At 40.4% G+C, this 18,685-nt stretch overlaps 1 protein-coding gene across 5 annotated transcripts in view; it reads left to right on the plus strand.

Moving 5' to 3' along the window:
- The first annotated feature begins 2,059 nt into the window (after positions 1 to 2,059).
- zgc:110158 (uncharacterized protein LOC553590 homolog) overlaps positions 2,060 to 18,685 on the plus strand; it is a 38,200-nt gene continuing 21,574 nt past the window's right edge. For 2 of the 5 annotated variants that reach the window (XM_061063884.1, XM_061063888.1), the window contains exons 1-4: positions 2,060 to 2,314; positions 10,745 to 10,817; positions 11,505 to 11,566; positions 16,736 to 16,820. In XM_061063884.1, coding sequence (XP_060919867.1) covers positions 2,259 to 2,314; positions 10,745 to 10,817; positions 11,505 to 11,566; positions 16,736 to 16,820 — 276 coding nt within the window. In that variant the 5' untranslated portion in view covers positions 2,060 to 2,258. The remainder of the gene's footprint in view (positions 2,315 to 10,744; positions 10,818 to 11,504; positions 11,567 to 16,735; positions 16,821 to 18,685) is intronic. The other 3 variants (XM_061063885.1, XM_061063889.1, XM_061063887.1) reach the window with 2 other exon arrangements.

Genomic DNA, 18,685 nt, shown 5'->3' on the forward strand with positions numbered 1-18,685 from the left:
TGTTGTTTGTCGGAGATTTTTTGCTGGGGATATTATGAACTGCATCCAATCACTTTGTTGCTCATCCAGTTTTCTGTCATCATCCACAGAAAATGTACAACAACCGAAATGTAGGTGAAGTTTAAGTTACATTTAAAGGTTGTCATCTCTTAAAATAATAATGACCAGCAAACCAGTTGCTCAATCTCTGGAACAACCAAAAACGCAGGAAAACAGCAAACTCCTCGCAATTTGATTCATTTGTGAATTAATTAAGATGGCAATGTTGATTACACTTAGTTAAACAAAAATAAAAGGCGATCAGTTTTATAATGTTTTTGCTCCATATCTATATTGCATTTTCCAGTTTATCTTTATGACTTTACATTACACACATTTGTTCAGCGAAATCCAATTCTTGCTGTTTGTACAAATAGAGCCCCTGTTCCTCTTCTTTCTCTTTCGTCTTACTCCTCTGCTCATCATGACGTGTTTGTATTCTCATGTAAAAAAAAAAAAAAAAAACAAGCTCAACCACACTCACACAGATTGACTCTCTCTCTCTCTCTCTCTCTCTCTCTCTCTCTCTCTCTCTGTCTCTTGCACTGACACACAGACACATCCACACGCACACACAAATGCATGCGTTGTCCACACATACATCCACCGGCGCGTGCGCACAAACACACATGAACACAGACAGTCAGCTGTGCCCTTCCCACAGCAAGTAGCACGAAAACAGAACACACTGCTTGTCCCTGCCTCACACACAAACCGCACGCACACACTGACACACACACACATACACACACACACATACACACACGTATACACACAAACCCTGCAACTGCCCTCTACACACTCTTAAAGGGACATGATGCACATTCAAACATTGCTACAGAGAACGAACAGCACATCTGAACACCTCGTAAACATAAAGGATAAGGCCGATTATCATGAATCATAATAGGAGGATTGAATGTTGTGTGATTATGAACAACATACTGGCAAACTACCGAGGATTAATATGAGCGTTGTGTCATTTGTTTGTATTGTTCGGGAGTGGCAGGCAGATAAGGATTATATCACTATTAAAGGAGCTGGATCGTTTTAAATTCTGACGTTTACAAAAAACAACAACCGTATGCTCGCGTGACACTGCAAGCACTTTTAAACTAACAGCTAATCAGATCCAGTATTCATAGTTTGGATGAAATGTGCATTGATAGTTTGAAGTAGAGGAGATCGTAGGAGTAACTGACCAGCAAATAGGTTCACATCTCAATTAAATGTCTTCATTGAGATTATGGAAATGGTAGGATCATCCTGAAAATCATGTTGCTCTACGTTCGCTCTTAGGTTAAAAGGGGAATTTTTATTGAACAACAAAACATCATTTAGAACCTGGATAGGTCAGCTAACACAAGAATGTTTAAGCTCATGAGTCAATTTACCTTTTTCTTTGGGCTTTGGGTCCTTGTTTGGGAACCGATGGCACTAAATTGCACGAAACCCAGTAAAGTTACTTACAGCCTCCTATTAGGGATTATATAATCAGGTCACTAATTACCTCAAGCAGCTGTGTGCCCAAGTTATTGGAGGGTCAGGGGTGAAAGTTAATGGGAGGCACCTCTATTCTGTACAGAGCAAGGGTCACCCTTTATAGTTGTCCCAATGTCCCGCTGCAGGACAGGTACTTGCGCTGAAAAAGGGGCACTTCACGTCTCACACAGATTTACCAAGGTTGACATTTGGACCACTTAGGAGTCCTTTTGGTTTGACATTGCTACACAAACATTTAAATGTGCAATTTGGATATGCTTCTTGCCAATAAATACAAGTTTCAGAAATGTAATATGAATCTGTATTCCTAATTTGGCTCTTCACATTACCACAAATGCAGAGTGAGGCCTGAACTTGAAGGCATCCAGGAGAGAACTTGAACTTGAGCGAAGTCGACTAAAAACTAAGACACTGTACCTTTAAGAAGCCCCCACCGTCGCACAACGGGGGGGGCGTGAGCTGAATCCAGGAACAGCGATTGAAAAAAAAAAAAGCTCCACCAGTGGACGGTTTCAAGTTCCCCCCGGCTGAAACCCTGCCTGATTTGTGGGCAATGTTGGGGATGTAGAAAAAAAGGAAACCGGAGCAAAGAGAGCGCAAGGGAGAAATAGGGAGACAACACTAACTGGGTAGCTATGGAGATAGTAGGTTTTCCTGGTAGCTTTCTTTGACAGGTGTCGAGTGGGATAAATTAAAGTATCAGAACAACTTCCAAGATGTACGGCAAGGGTAAAGGAGCTGTGGTCCCCTCCGATAGCCAAGCAAGAGAAAAGTAAGTAAATTATTGCACTGTCACAACACAGAGAGCGAGCCAAGAAGAATGTGCTAGGTAGCTAAACTTGCTAACTGATGTAAACTTAAACAGGGGGCACACGGGTTCAGCAAGCTGTTTTTGCGAACATGCATGCCACAAAAGTGATGTTTTTCTAGTCCTGTTGTTGTGTTTTGCTACTTTGCGTGCCTAGTTGGCTCTTTCATCACCCCCCAACTACAACAGGCATGGCTGCTAAGTTAGCTGAAGCTGTTAGCTCCACAACCAGTTTCACTCTTTTCTTTCTCTCTCAATGCAAGCAACAAAAAAAACTAACTGGGAGTGTTGAGCGACTAGAGTTGCAATACTTCTACGAGGAGGGAGAGTTGCTGCACGTGTTTCCAGTAACAATGCATAGAAAATGTGCACTCAGTGCTGAATTGTCTGTGAGGGAGCATACATGGGGATCCCTCTTCGGTTCCATCTCTTCCCCCAGTGTTTTGGGAACAATGCATTTGTGGAGTGACGCTCGGCATTTGTAGCTAGCTGGCTTTTTTGTGTCGCCCCGGTGGAGCGGCGTGTTAAAAATAGAATACAGCTGTTTGGGGGGGCTTTGTCACAGAATGGCTCAGGAACGCGTTCTAGAATGTCCCCCCGCGTTCCATTCTGATACTGTTCCACCGCACACGGGAACCCTGGGCTCTTGTGTTCGAGCCGCCGCTACGAGCTCCGCGCTGCGCCTCTCAACTTTTGTGGCCCGTACCGATTTTCCCAAAGTCACCCGAGTGTTTTTTAAAACATGTTCTGGATATAAACCGCTTGCCAATGCCACACAAGCGTGCTAAAATTGCCTCTTTTTTTTTTTTTTTTTTAATTAAATGGTTTCCTTTCCACTCGTTTTGTCCGAAGCTTAGGTGGTGTTAGCTTGGGGAGCTTGTAGCCCTCCAATCCCTTTGTCTGCATGCCTCCGTCTCGCAGCCTGTTGTTCGCTCAGGAGATAACATACCGCACGTTCACCAACCAACACTTTAAGATAGTCTGCAGAGAATTCAGGTGAAACTCAAGATATTAATTGGAGACATTTTTTAAACATTAAATGCAGTTTTCTGCAGGGAACATGCTTTGCTGGTGGCGCAAGCTAACCACACAGTTGCAGCCCTTTTTTTTATTAAACTTTGTTAGATGTGCTTTGTGTGAGGCTCTATGGGTGTTTTGATGGGAGTTCCTGTTTAACTACGACTGAATTACCTAACAGGTGGATTTATTCTCCTTCACCTGGATGGGCTTTTTGACACCAGCGAATGCTCACTCCCTGGCTGCTTGGACCAGTCAGCATTTAGGGTGCTGAAGTGGGACAGAGTTGTCAGAGACACATGTGTATGTTTGCGTTAAGATCAGCAGGCGCCTCATTACCTTCAAGCCCACACCTCGCTGTGCTGTGTGATGATCCCATATTCTCCATCCCTTCTCTATGCATTGCTCTTCTAATGTCTGTCTTCATCCGCCTCCCCTAACTCTCACTTCCCATCCTTTCCCAGCCGCTCCTCCAAGTCCTCATTCCCCGCTTCACTGTTGAATTATTGAGACAGACTGAAGCAGCTGCTCTCAGCTTTGCGTCAGAGTTAAGAGAGACAGAAGAGGAAGGAAGGCGACAAGGAGAGAGAGGGATGGTGGGCAGACTCATCCATGTTTAAAGACGAGGGTTTTGTCGGGCATCCTCGGGTAGGATGTCAGGTGTGCTGGGTGGTATATGTGAGGGACAGTTTTTCACCCTGTGGGGAGCACATGTATGCACGCACTGACGTCCAAGAGGCAAGAGGGTATGAAGAACAGAAAGGTCAGGAGGTCACCTCAAATGGTCTTTTTAATTTCAGGAGAAGATAAGTGAGATTATAAATCAAAAGCAAGTTGTAAAAACGTGTGCCACCACTGTACTGTACTAACTCAAAAAATGTGGGTTGAATGGTAACGTTCAACCTTCTGAAATTAACTTCATATTCTGGCTGTCAAAAACACAGATGTCCTCTTTCCTCCCCTTAATGACTTAATAGCTCCTCTGATGACTGGTACCATCTACTTGTTTGTGTCAAAAAGTGGGACATACCCACTCTTATGTTCCAGTCAAAACACAGTTCTATCCCCATATCCCCCCCCCCCCACTATATAGCTCTTCTGTCTCCTCCTCCTTCTCCTCCAACTCAAAATTGTCTTCCTGTTCTGTGAGCAAGCTTCTGAGCTTTAATAATGCAGTAGGCCAGGTGCACGCACACGCAGCCCCTTTCGCATCCCACACAAAAAGACACATACACACACCACACATTAAAATTTCATTGAAGGCCTCTTGGGTTGGGGGGGGGGGGTGTTCTGCGGTGTGATCCTCCTATCATCCCCAGACATAAGACCAACTCCTAAACTATTCCCTACTAGTAAAACTCCTACAAGGGGCTTCACATGTGTTAAGCAAGCTAGTAACCCTGGAGTTTACAGAGCGATGTTAACAGTGTCAACATTTGAAGCGCTAACTCTCTGCATCCTGAACCTTCCTGCAAGTCTTTTCCCCGCTTTTTCAATACTGTTAACATCAGTACACATGCAGAGGAAATAGAGGGATTAATGTTAAAAGTGTAGAGGTAAAACTTGTCTGCTCTGTGTAGGTGTGTGTGTGTGTGTGTCCCAAAGACAAGCTTGACCTGCGAGTGGCAGTGACTTACACTCTACACCAGCGGTCACAGAGAGCTTTGTGACCTACAAATTGGTAGGAGCCTCTGAAAGTGGTCAGATTCCCCTGGCTAGAGTGGTCAAGAGTGTGTGTGTGTGTGTGTCTTAACAGTACTGCAGTCTTGAGTCTCTTAAGAGCACCGGCTGAACAACAACTGTTCTGTCCCTATGCCTGTGTTAAAATCAGCACGTGGCTCCAGCCACGATGTGTTTATGCTGTCAGATATGTTACTGTTGTGAAGTGTGTGATACATGTATTTAGAGCTGGACAATAGGAGTGCAAATGTTTGTTCATGTGGATGTCTGCCTGCTCATGTACGTTTTCTTATCTGGGTTGCTATCTGCAAGAAGGGAACTCCCTCGGCTATTTATTACCTTCTGAGCAGGATAGCTTGCTGTAGGGAGACAAATGCATTTAACATTGAGATTTTAACCGCTCTTATACAAGAGCCACAGGTCTACTCAAACCATGTTCAACCTGTGATTGACCCGGTCATAGCATAAGACTTATACAACTCTTTAATCTGTGTGGTCCACATTTTTCAGCAAGACTGTCTGCAGCTGTGCTTCAGGTCATACTACAGAGAAACTTTACAATTACATACAACTTTATTCCAAATGCACAAAGTATAGTCTAGATATCTGGATGGCCCTTTTTACACTTGGCCATTTTTGGCATTTTCAACAAGTATGGAGAATAAAAAAAAATAATTTCAAATAAAGTTGTTGTGGTACAGATCCCAGTATCAGCACCCCCCAAAATGAAACTGTACTCACCCCAAAGTTTCCTTCTCGCTGCTACAAAACAGTATCAGACGACACAGCAAGTTGCACTGCTCTGCCACTGTGGATGAATTACTATGGCTGCCACTGGCAACTATACCTTTTTTCAAGCAGGGAAAAGCAACTGAACCAGACAATTTTTCATGTGATGACAATAAACAACAACAGTGTGGTGCTAGTGGAGAATATAATGTTTGTCAAAACAGTATGATGTAGAAGTTTCAGCTTATAAGTGATTGTTTCTCTGATGTCAGGGTGAGTGGCAATGGGTTGCAAGCCAAATTTCAGCAAACATGAGCTTAGCTTGTCCGACAGGGCTCTGCCTGTTTTAAGGTTAGGATGCCTTCAGTCAGTGTTTTTCAGTGACAAGCAGAGTTCAGGCAAAGGTCTCCATGCAGATATGTTTTTATAGTTTTCAGTGATACTTTTTCAGTTATGACTGCCAGCTGAAGTGGGTTTTAAAGCACAGCGTCATCCTTCATTATTTACTTGAACGTGTTACGAAGAGTTATACTTCAGCCAGGCAGACAACATTGAGAGCACATGATCACATCATCCTTTAGGTACAGAAAATAGCACTCTTTAAAAGCTGTCACATCACTATTGAATCAGTCATTGGGAGCTGGTTGGTAAAAATAGGAAACAGAACTGCTATTGGGAAGACAATACTGCAATTCATTAAACAGACTCTTTTATCCAAAGTGACGTACATCAAAGAGTAAGTACAACACAAGTAAGGATCTAGACAGGAGGAAACAACGTCAGAAAGTGCAAATGAACAGCTTTGAATTTGATTGGACACTCAGGTGCTGACAGGCAATGCACAGAGGCGGAGCCCAACACCGACAGCTGTTCTTGAGACTTCTAATAATTATCAAAACCATCGTCGTCATCATTATGGTCCTCATTAATATCATGTGTTCATGAAAGAGCTGGGTCTTCAGCTTTTTCTTAAAGGTGCAAAGGGTCTCTGGATCAAATGGACTTCGGAGGTTCGTTCAACCACCAGGGGGCGACAGAGGAGAAGAGTCGTTAGAGACTCAGAATGCTGCCGCGAGGGTTAGATCAGACATTTTCATTGGCTGAGTGTAGTGGGTGGGAGTGTAGACCTGGATGATGGAGTTTAGGTAAGGAGGAGCTATTTTATTTTAAAATCTCAACATCTTTATTTTTAAAAACCAATAACTGCATTGATCTTCTTGAACAAAACCTAGTTCAGTATAGTGTCAACATAAAGCTTGGCCCGGGTCTGACACTGCTTGTTGACGTATACATCCACTGGGTCAGTCATATAGGGGGTTAACCGTGTGTGAAGATCAGCTGAAGTCTAGGATGTCTCTTTCATTGTTGTGTATGGGATGTGGGGAACAGCCTTGAAATTTTATCTGGAGTTGTGTCTGAATTATGAGCTTTGTCATACATTTGTCATATGTACAAAATAAAACAACATTCAGCATTAGTGTGTACCCTTAGTGTGTGAAGAACTGATTGCTAAGCTAAGCAGAGCTGTTCTTGTGTCACGGCACAAAAAGTTTGGATTTAAAATCTTTGGCCATGTTAAAAACACGTTGCATCATAAATTCCTTAAGGCACATGTATTTAAATGCGCCAGCTGTCATCCCTTCTGCTGTTATGATGTTAGAAAATAACTCCTGTGTTGTGTCTACGTGAGGGACAATGTGTGATCATGTAGTGACCATCGTCTCCAACCTTCTGTTATCATCCATTTGCCTATTCGTTCCTCTTACAGACTACATTTGCATACTAACAATGCATAAATTAGTCTTTTGCATTACATTATTATTAAGAACAGGTCGTGCACAGATAGTATCTCCATCATAACACACCACAGCCGTTGTTGCTGTTGCTCCCATATGCAGCCCGATGGCTGATTCACAGCATTCAGCAGAAAGAGGAACTATATAAATAAATTAGTTTTCTTGACCCTCATACTGCAAGTCTGGAGTGCAGTAATATGTCCCATGTGAACATGTATTTATTGCCATTATTCATAGCTACACACACACTTAAGTTTAGAGCACTAACTCAATAGACTTATAGCATTTATAGCCTGAAGTGACACTTAAATCTGCGTTAGTTAAAACTTAGCAGTGACATAAAGGATGGATGATGGATTAAAAAACACTTACTTCTAAAATATGAAATCTAAACACAATTTCAGAACCACAGAATTTGGAAAATAACTTCTGATCATAACTTGTTTTTGTAATTTTAAATAATCTTAATTGTTTATGTAATGAGTTCATCAGCTAATTTTTTAGACAATTAGTTTCTCTATTGCCTCCAGGAAGAGCTGCACATTTCACTTTTGATAAATGGGAGTTTTTAATTCTACTTCAGAAATGACTGAAATAATACCCAATGTTGTTGCCATCTCAACTTCTTATTTTTTTGTTGTAGTGTTCAATTGTTTGACTCAAGTTTGAATTCTTTCATTGTTTGAGTTCCTTTTATAAATAAGCAGAATCTGAAGAAGTTGTAATGTTCTACCTAGAGGCAGCCTGAGGTTTCAGCCAGTGGTTGAGCATGTAAGCAGCATGATAATTCAAATATATATATATATATATATATATATATATATATATTTTTTTTTTTTAAATATTCGTCAGGGAAAATTCAGAGCAGCTTTCACAACAGACTCCATTAAGCTTCTTTTAAACATTGTGATAGTTACTTTGAACTCATCAGAACCCCTATCCAAACTTTTTTTTTCTTCAATAAATGATCAGAAAAGTCTAAAAGAAGATGTCTGAGTTGTCCCCACGTTCAGCCACAGACAGCATTGGGAAAGCAAATGAGCTGCTTATGGTTAAAAAAAACCAAAACTGCACAACAGCCTTATTATCCAAAAACCATGTTTCGTTGATCATTTCATTGACTAATGATGGGGACAATGACACTGAGCTACTGGCCCTCTCATTAGGACCTTATTGGCCTGTCAGAGGACTGTCTACTCTGGGCATGCGGGCCACTGTCATATCCACGCTGCCGGTCGATTGATGGTCCATTAACAGCCTATTAAACAGGACTAAGTGACGGAGTTGGAGTACAATGTTGGGCCAATGGGGGTTTCCCCACTCCACAGCATGGTTCTTGTGTGTGCTAATAGACCCTGGTGGATTGCTGTTCTCATGTGTAATAGCAGTGATTTAAAAAAAAAAGTCTGTCTGGAGCGTTTAAAAAAAATTGAAAAAAAAGAAGTGGAGAATCCTGTTGTACCAAGTGCTTTTCTGTCAGTATCTGGTGTGTTCAGTCATATTCTTGTTTTATTAAGACGGCTCTGTAGGTGATTCTTTAGCTTCAGGTAGGATAAAAGGACTTTGGCTGCTTGTATGATGTGATGTGGAAGAACACCACAGATGTGATGCTCAGATCATATAGCAACTTTATTCACAACATTTACAGGAACCCAAAAACCTTCAATCACATTTCAAGGGCTCGGACCTGAAGCCAGTTGTCGTTTGTGCCGTGGTTGTAGTTTCTAAACCTTATAAAGTCCCTGCATCTGAGGTTACACCTAAGAGCATCCCTTTGTATCAGTGTGACGTTAACTGTTGTGATGGTTGCTCAACACAAGCATTGCGACTGAAACAACTTGTGCACAGCTGTCATTTATACTGCAGGGAGTAGTTCTTTTTGTTTCAGTTATGTTTAAATAAGATGAATGACCAACATACTTGTATATGGTAAAAAAACAACAGCAACCTTTTCCATTATTTGCTAACTGATTGATTCAGGGTTCCTGACTTCCCTGCAGTTTTCAGTCACTTTTGTAACCTCATCTTTTTAAGAATACATTCAAACACCTTTGTAACACATAAAAAAGTGTGACTTTGATTTGGAAAGCAAACGCTTGATGATAATTTCTTTTATCTGTTGTTGGTCTTTAGAACCTCATCTTCACCTTTTTTTTAAGTTTGGTTGAAACTTAAACATTAAACAGCTGCTCGACTCTTTTAGATATTTTTGGCTGCTTACTTGAAGTGTCTACTTGTAAATGAAGTGGTATACCCAAATGCAGTAAAGCTTCAAAATAGGGAGCATTGAAATGAAATTGGTTCGGTTTCTACCAGGATGACGATCAGAATTGATTGTTGATGTAGTGAATTGAAACAATAAATTCCTCATTGCAGGCTAAACTGCCTGGGAACGCCTGGGAACGCCTGAGGTCTTTTGCTTGCAGAGCGGTTCCAGCAGTGCATACATATATCAGGATGAACTGGGCGGGCGAAAACGTTACACATCTGTATTTCCTCCCACCATCCAAATAGAGAGGCACAAAATTTGTTATTTATGGAATTTTTGTGCACTCGTTTTATTTCAGCAGAGCATTAACGTCTTATAACTTATTGTCTCTTCCCTCTATTTACAACAAAATAACGAAAAGTTGTACCACCCCCAATTTCAGGGAGCCAAAGACCAGGCCATCACCCCTAACAGATCGACCTGGGGGGAACACTGCTCATGCACCTGACATTTCTTCAGACATACAGTACATTTTCTCATATAAACATCTCAAAAGATACAAAGACAAGTACATATTACTTTACTCTGTTTCTATGTGTGTAGTGTAGTTGGGAGCTAGTTTTTAATGACAACAAACCAGAGAACTAGAAATCATGTAGTTTTTCTGGGCCCGCATCAACTGTTGACGCCGGTGGCTGTAAATCAATACGTTTTCCAACCATTTTGAGATATAAACATAGTGGACATCAGCTGCATCTGCAAGCATTTTTTTCAGCTTTACAACTAACTTTTAGATAAAGATTTTTCCTCGAGATTAATAAAAGTCTGTCTTATTTTATTTTCTCTCAGATGAGGTGTCAGAAATGCAACATGTCAGTCTAATGGGAAAATAGAAAGAGTCTGACTTGGGAGGTGATGAAGCTGAATGTGGTAAACTAAGAGATGTTTTTCTTCCTCTTTCAGGTTAGCGTTATATGTGTACGAGTACCTGCTACATGTGGGAGCACAGAAGTCCGCACAGACCTTCCTGTCCGAGGTAAGATGGCACCATGACTCCAACGAGTTTGAAGCATGTTTAATGTTTGTCTAGATCAGAGAAGAAAAAACTAAAATATCTCCAGCAATTAAACCCTACGCATGTCACATGGGCCTTGATGACCTATGAGTGGACGGCAGTAAAAACTGGGATTTTATTGCAGTAGTGGATGCTCACAACAACTTGTATCATCGGTGCAAACATGCTGAACAAGATGACCGAGTGTTAGGTGCTGCATCAATATTTGAAAAGGAAATCCGGTAAAGTTACAGCAGATCATGCACACTGTCTGCCACAGAGAATCTTTAGTGTAAAACCAACTGATGCAGCATGGAAACACAATGTTGTTAAACCAATACTTTTCACGTTCTAAAAAAAACAGCCTGTTTGGTTCCAGACAAGCGAATAATAGTTTACAATTGAGCTATAATTACAATCAAAGACACTTAAGATGTAACAGAAAAATAACGGAGAAGCAGGACAGAGACACAACAGAAGGACAGCAGTCAGGAAGATGGAGATTGACAGAGCAGGAAAGATGCCTATCTTCACGTCCGAGGCCATTGACAGTTTGAGACAGACTGATTATATGTTCTTAACCTCTGGACCTGCAGACATAATCCTCTCACTCTCTAGTGGCTGCAAGTGACTTTTCTCCTCTCTCTCGTCTCCTCCCGTCTCCTTCAGATTCGATGGGAGAAGAATATTACATTAGGGGAGCCTCCGGGATTCCTGCATTCATGGTGGTGGTGAGTGTCACATTCACTTTTTTTTTTTTCCCTGTATGAAGAGAGCTTGTATTGTCTTGTTTTTTTTGATAATGTATGTATTTCCATTTTATTTGCTATGGTGTTACACTAGTGTTTGTACAGAGTGTGATCCCGTCCCATACAAAGACTCGTAGAGCTCTAGTTTCAATCCTGACCTGACATCATTCATCATTCTCAAAATCACAAACAGGAGCTTCATTTCAAAGTCAGTGTCTGGTTAAGAACACAATACAGCAGAACTCCTTTTGTTAAGGAACTTAAAACAAACACAATAGAAATAAAACTATGAAAACACAACATAAAATATGTACAATAGGAATAATGGAAAATCATTTTTTATGTAGTAATGAATAAGATGATGGCTGTGTCTATGTTATCATTAGTCCTTTTTTTTCATCGATGATTAAAAAACGACCTCCATAGACGGGCCTATGAGCAGAGCCTCTGCCTTGGGGTTGACCAGACTCAGAGGGCGTGATCCCTCCCTCCCCTCTCCCCTCCTCCAGCTCTCCATCCTTCACCCCATGTTCCTGAAACAATAGATCCAGATGGTTAGGGAATGGACCCCCACCCTAAATTCTATGTCCCCCTCCCCCTCCTCACCCTCTCGTCACCCTTTGTGTGCCCCCCCACCTCCCACTTTTCTTCTTTGTTCATGTGGAAGAGGGATTCTTAGCAGATTAACCCTTTACATTCCATCTTCCTTTGTGCCACCTCTCTATCCGCTGTCTTCCTCCTCCCCCTTCTCCTGTCATTTTTGCCCCTGGCTAAGATTTGACCTTTAAGGTCATCACCCTTAACCGTGATCTGCAGTTTCACTTGTTTTTTCTTAGGGTAACTGTTGTTTTTAACTGTAATATTCAACTTTTCCTGTAGCTAAAGGTCAATTGTAAGATATCATACCCATCTTTATGCCATTTTTAAACTCTCAAACTTTGACCTGACAGTAGACTAATTCCAGTGAAGAAGATATTCTGTCAGAGAGTACACTGTAACATTTGTATACAAAGAACTTACATTTTCAAAGGAGATCTTTTTATGTAGAAAAACACTTTCCACTAGTTTCCCACTTAAGACATTTTCTGTCACATTCCAACAAGAAAACAAATCAGAATCTGTCCAAAAGGTGACTTCTTCTTCCCAATGAAAATTCCTTCTCTGATTCAGCAGTTAGGTATGCTAGCTTTCCAAAATTAACTTGATGCCACAGATTGTACACATTGGCAAAATAATAACAGGGGTTGACATTAAGTCAAATTTGCCAGTCGTCGCCCAGGAACATTAGGCCTACTTTTGATTTGAAAAATGACAGTCACCAATTTACTCTTGAACCATTCTGATGCAAAAGTAAAGTACAACTTTTATTTAATTAATTGAGCTCTAATTATATCAAATATTTTGTATTTTTCTTATATTTATGTGCTCATGTTTATTCACCATGCTGGTAACTGTAAGAGTCTACTTAATCTGACTGATATTAATATGAGGCTGTGATAGAGCTGGAATTGATCACTTTTCTCTCCTTCTTTCTTCTCTGTGAGAAACTCTTCATCCTTAGATCTTTACATTAGGAGCTCTCTTAAGGGCTAAGATGCTTTGTGAATAACTTTTATCTTTACATGGATCTAGTCTTTAACTTTAAGGGGAAATTGTGTTCCAGCTGTCTGTCACTGTGGCTGAAACTTTTCTCCGTTCTGTTTTCGATATGCCCTGCTGTCACTCTCGACTCTTCCGGTGATTTTTTTCCCCCTTTGAATGCTGATTTAAGCCCGGCTTTTGTCAGGATTGCAGAGCAGTTCATATTACGTTTTTATTGATCCCGGGATCTGTGGACTGATTCTTCTTTTATGTAAAGATCGGTTACCGACTCAAATCTGTGAATCTTTATACCCCCCTCCAATAGATCCTATAGTTATCGCCATGAAAAGACATGTCAATAAGTGTTACAATACGACTGTTATATGTTTTTAGGACGCACTAGGCAATCGCACCGTGCCCACGCGTACCACTTCCTCAGCCCTGGCACGGTTGGAAGAGGTGTACTTCGCACAGGTACACAACATAAAGTGTAATTGATCCCAGCCTTCTGTTATCTTTGAACGCAAAGAATGTAAAAACCACCGCCAGGGGGCTTTCAATTAAAACAATAACAAAAGATGGCGTCAAGGCTAGCGGGGAATCATGGGAGTCCTCTCTGCTACTCCCTCAAGTTAAGCTCCTTCAAGAAAATTACAGCACTCTACAGAACTGTACCACTGGATTCATAATAGATTCACTGTGTTGCTGAAGGACACTATTGTGAATTTAGTTCTGTACATATTACAAAGGAACACATATTTAAAAAGCGGTGTGTTAAATTACAGAATTGTAAATATAGCCTTAAATGCACTTAAAAAAGTACAATGTCTAGTGTAACTTTTCACCTCAGGGGGTTAGTTCTGCTGAGTCTGAGAAATGAGCGTCAGGCCGGGAAAGCACCATCAGCAATATTAGACCAAGGGCATGTTTTAATAAAAAGAAACTGAATGAACAGAATAGTAATATTTAGAATCCAGGGTAAAACTAGAGAACAAGTTTGATCGCCCTTTTCTGTTAAGGCTTTAAATCTAGATGTAACTTCTGTCTCTGCACAGATAGGAGTTATAATAGAATTTACACATGTTAAATGATGGCTTATTTGAGGCTCATACTAATGGAGTGTGGCCTTTTGAATAAAAGCTTTTATATCTCTAAATTAAACAGAATTTATGCGTTTGGATTCAGGCAAACCTGTCCAGTTTTATCATGAAGGAAACTACTTCTCATCTTCTCTTTAAGACTCACAAACTTAGATATCTGTTTGGGTGTCCAGAACGAAACCTTAGCATTCTTATCATGGGATAAGATGACTTTGTCATTTTGTCTTGGGACTGTACTACGCCTCCCAAATTACTCATGCAGTGCAGAGGTGCATGAATTGTGTTTTGGATTCAACAGGATGAGTGCTGCAGATTGCTAGGACATGTGAATCTGCTGCCTGATTAGTCCCATTGTTCTCCATGTTGATGTTTCACCAGGATTATAGCACTTTCTTTAATCAATACACACAAACCGATTCAATAAAGACCTCTGAGACAGGCTGCACACACGCAGTAAGCATTGACATTTGATATTTGTATGTTTGTGTTTCTAAACTGGCAATGTTCAAATAGTCTGAAACAAAAGCTTGTATGGAAGAAGGTTATTTATGCTTCTTTAAAGCTGTTGTGACTTAATTTACGAGTATTCACACAGTGGAAACCCCCACTCCAAAAGTACAACTACTGGTGCGTTCTTCACATGGGGTAGCATAAAATCACAACATAGCAGCGAGTCTCACCCAATGTTCCAGATGTTGGCCAAATGTCGTTGTCCTGCACTTCTGGTGTGGATCAACCAGTTTGAAATGGCTCCGCCACTCACCTTTATCAAAATTGTGGAGGACAATCTTCCATAAAACAGGCCTGTTTGGTCTTGCTCTCCATTCTCCTTTCTGAAACCTGCTCTGTCATTTCTCCTACATTTCTTCTGTACAAAACATGTTGCTCACTTGAGTCTTGCCATTATTCATATGATGTTTGTCAATGAATCTGTACAGTGAGAAAAAGTATGACTCAGCCATCATTGTTTCGATAGCATTGGTGCTGCCATCGCTTATTTCTTTTTAGAAAGAGTAGCACACAAGTGAAGAACATATACAGACATCAATCTTACCACAATTTTTTTTCTTCTATAAACATAATGTTGTCGACGGGGAGCAAACAGTGGTAACTTACGGAAACCATGCAGGCACTTAAAAGACTTACCATCCAAGCTTTATAATCAGTCACTAATGTTGAAGCAGTGGTCCTGCAAGATCACAAAAGTTGTCTGTAGCAATACGAACAGTCTTGAACAGTTTAGTTTACACTTGACAAATTCTTTGAGAATTGAAGGGAGTCGATATATTTAGGAGTTGGTTCCTGAATACTGGAAAGAATGGATGGCTGACAGTGATTGAATTCACTTTAGTGGATGGGACATTTTACCATTTAAAAAATATTATTAATAAAGATTATACATTTATCATCTGTCTTAAATTAAAAAAACGCAAAAGAAAAAAGTTTGTGATGAATTATGTTTGGAGTGAAATTCAACTTATTTGACCAAAACTCTCTGTAAAAAAAAAAAAGATGTCAAATGGTTCCTGCTGACTTAGTCCAGAAATGAGCAGTTGGAATCAATGTTTTGTATATATCTCTGAAGGAATGAATAAGTAGAGTAATATCTATAAACCAATTTAAGTGACATTTCTCTCACTTTGTTGGTCGGAAGGTACTTCGAACCAGACTTTTCTCCAAGGAACATTCTCTTCATTTTGGGTCCAGAAAAATGACTGAAGTGGTTGTTAAAATGTCTCTTTGGAATAACCCTCTGAATTTTGTGTGAATATGCTGAGGTTCTTCTGAGAAGCACATACATCCTACCGCAGTGTCATTTAAGGGGACAGTGTAAATGAGCGTCCAGGGGAAGCCACTAGCACAATGGCTCCAAAGTGAATTGTATCAAATACAATAGCACATTCTTTTACTTTTACCGGGATCTGATCTTTTTTCAAAAAGTCTGTATATCCACAGAGCCTACTACCAGAGTAGCGGAATCATTATGAAAGGACAAAGGTGTATTTGTGACGGCTTCTTTAAGGCGCTGTTGCGGAATTGCAATCTGAAAAGGTCTTATGAGTGTGTCGGGATGAAATGATGAGAAGATGCACTCACAATGACGCCATCTCCAAACCAACGCTTCTACAAGAGGCTATCTTAAAGCTCGAGTGTAGCCTTACTTTTGTCCTCACAGCAATGTTTAGGGTTCCGAAATAGAAGCAGTCAATGCATGTATGAATATGTAAGTGTGTGAGTGTATGTGGGTTTTGAGTGAGTGCGAGGTTGATTGAGGGGGGCGTTGTGTCTGGCATTGTGCCCCTCTAACTGTGATGCTCAAGTGTGTAAGAGTCGGTTTAAGAGCGCTGGGGAGATAGTGAGAGTGTGTGAATGGCTTATGAATAGCTGTTGTACATTTGCCTCTATTGCTCTGTGTAGTAACCTTTGGCCTCTCCTCTGTCTTCCCATGCCCCTCCACCCTCCATTTCAGTGTATTCTGGGATTTGTATTGTGCGGCTCCAGACCGAAGGGAGACATGCGAACACTCCAGCGAGGCCAAGGCCTTCCATGACTATGTAAGTGACGGACCGGCTCTGCAGCCACTTCTTTTTCTTTTTAAAGCATTCTGTCTTTACGCACTGTGGGATCAGGTGTTTGTTTGTCCTCTCAGGACACACGTACCCACCGTACATACTCTAACACAGAGGTCAAGTGTGTATGGAGGAACTTGAAGTGGGACTCATAGCAGAGGATAATGTGCAGGACAAGGACATTAGGACAGAGAATATAATGATACGCTACATGTTCCACTAACAATTACAAACACCATCTGATTTCAAACTAGCAAAAGCTTTTCTTATTAAGTTAATGTGCTGATGATGTTCTTGATCGTTTAATTGATTGATTGGTGTACAAATTGTAAAAAAAAAAAAAAAGTCTGGCACTCCAATCTTAAAACAGTTAAAAACAGAAACCATGTAGGTATGGAATTTAAGCTTGACTTTTTTTTGTGTGTTTTGTGAGCTAACTGTTAAATCAAGCTGGAAGAGTAGTAGCATACGAAGAAGAGCTTCTGGTTGCTGAAGTGGCACCAGCAAGTAGACAGAAATAAAAAATAAATCTATGACACAGGGAAAAAAGTTAAATAAAGGCAAAGCTGAAAACATGTAACATATTTAGAAACCGAAGTGTAAGGTTTGGATGCTTTTTCTTCTTTTGGTTTTGGACTGTTCGTTGAACAGTAGAAGCAACTTAAGAACATTCAGGCTCAAGAAACATTCATTGAGCATGCTTATATTTTAAAGACAAAATGATTTTCCTCTCCTTTCACAGTCTCATCAAACCTGACTTGTAATAGAAACATTATTTTCAAATCTGAAATGTGATGTATAGTTGATGTAGCCACTTTGGTTTATTCTGCAATCCAGTTTTGATTTGAATTCTATCATTAAATATTGCACGAGTTTCCAGTGTGATATGTTTAGGTTTATATCGTGACCTTCAGCTCTTATTATTTCTAGAAATATATATACAATATATATGTGTGTGTGTATATATATATATATATATATATATATATATATATATATTCTGTTGATGGCCCTGAAGAAAAGAATATCCACCATCATTGGGTATTGGCCACCATTGCCATGGAGATGAAGCTAGTCAGTGTTGTTGCATGTTCAATAACAGGTTGTTGTTGTCGCAGTTAGGACTGAAAAACGGCTTCATAAATGCTGAAATAATCCAGAAAGACCCATATGTGGAAGTCAACAGATTTAATCTGCAGATTGTGTTAACAGTTTTCTCAACAGCGTAAGCTTTGTGCCTCATGTCACAGAATTTGTCTCTTAGCACAATGTATCATGGGAATTGTAGTTAAATTTATACAATGAGTTTTTTTTTGCGTACACATGATTTTCCCAGTCTGTAGAGCTGAATACAAATGTCACTTCTGGAGACTGAAATGGTTTCTTCATGGATCATTTGATCAATTTACATTTTGATCGACATCACTTTACTTGAAAGAGAATTAGAAAATGTTCATGATTTTGATATAAAATTGTGGTTAACTGTGCATTCTTTGCAAATTTGAAAAATGATTTGATGCTTTGCGGTGCTTGAAGGAGAAATTCCTCTTCCTCCCTGTCCTGCTGCTATCAGAGGTCATAAGTCAGGGGTTAAGGGTCAGATATGGAGCAGCCTTTCTGGAGTTTGTAGGGATTCAGTGTCTTGATGGAGGACACTTCAGTGGGGCAGATGCCTGCTGCCAAATGGACTCAGGTCCAGGTATAATAACAGCTCCACTGTACTGCCTAATAACACTGTAAATAAGTGTAACTGTATCCACTTGTGTTTAAATGTCGTGTTGTGATTGACACTGTGCGTCTGTCTTCAGCCTGTCCTCTCTGGCCAAGACAGTGTGGCATTGTGTGTGTGT

Source organism: Labrus mixtus, chromosome 18 (assembly GCF_963584025.1).
Source record: "Labrus mixtus chromosome 18, fLabMix1.1, whole genome shotgun sequence".
NCBI lineage: Eukaryota > Metazoa > Chordata > Actinopteri > Labriformes > Labridae > Labrus > Labrus mixtus.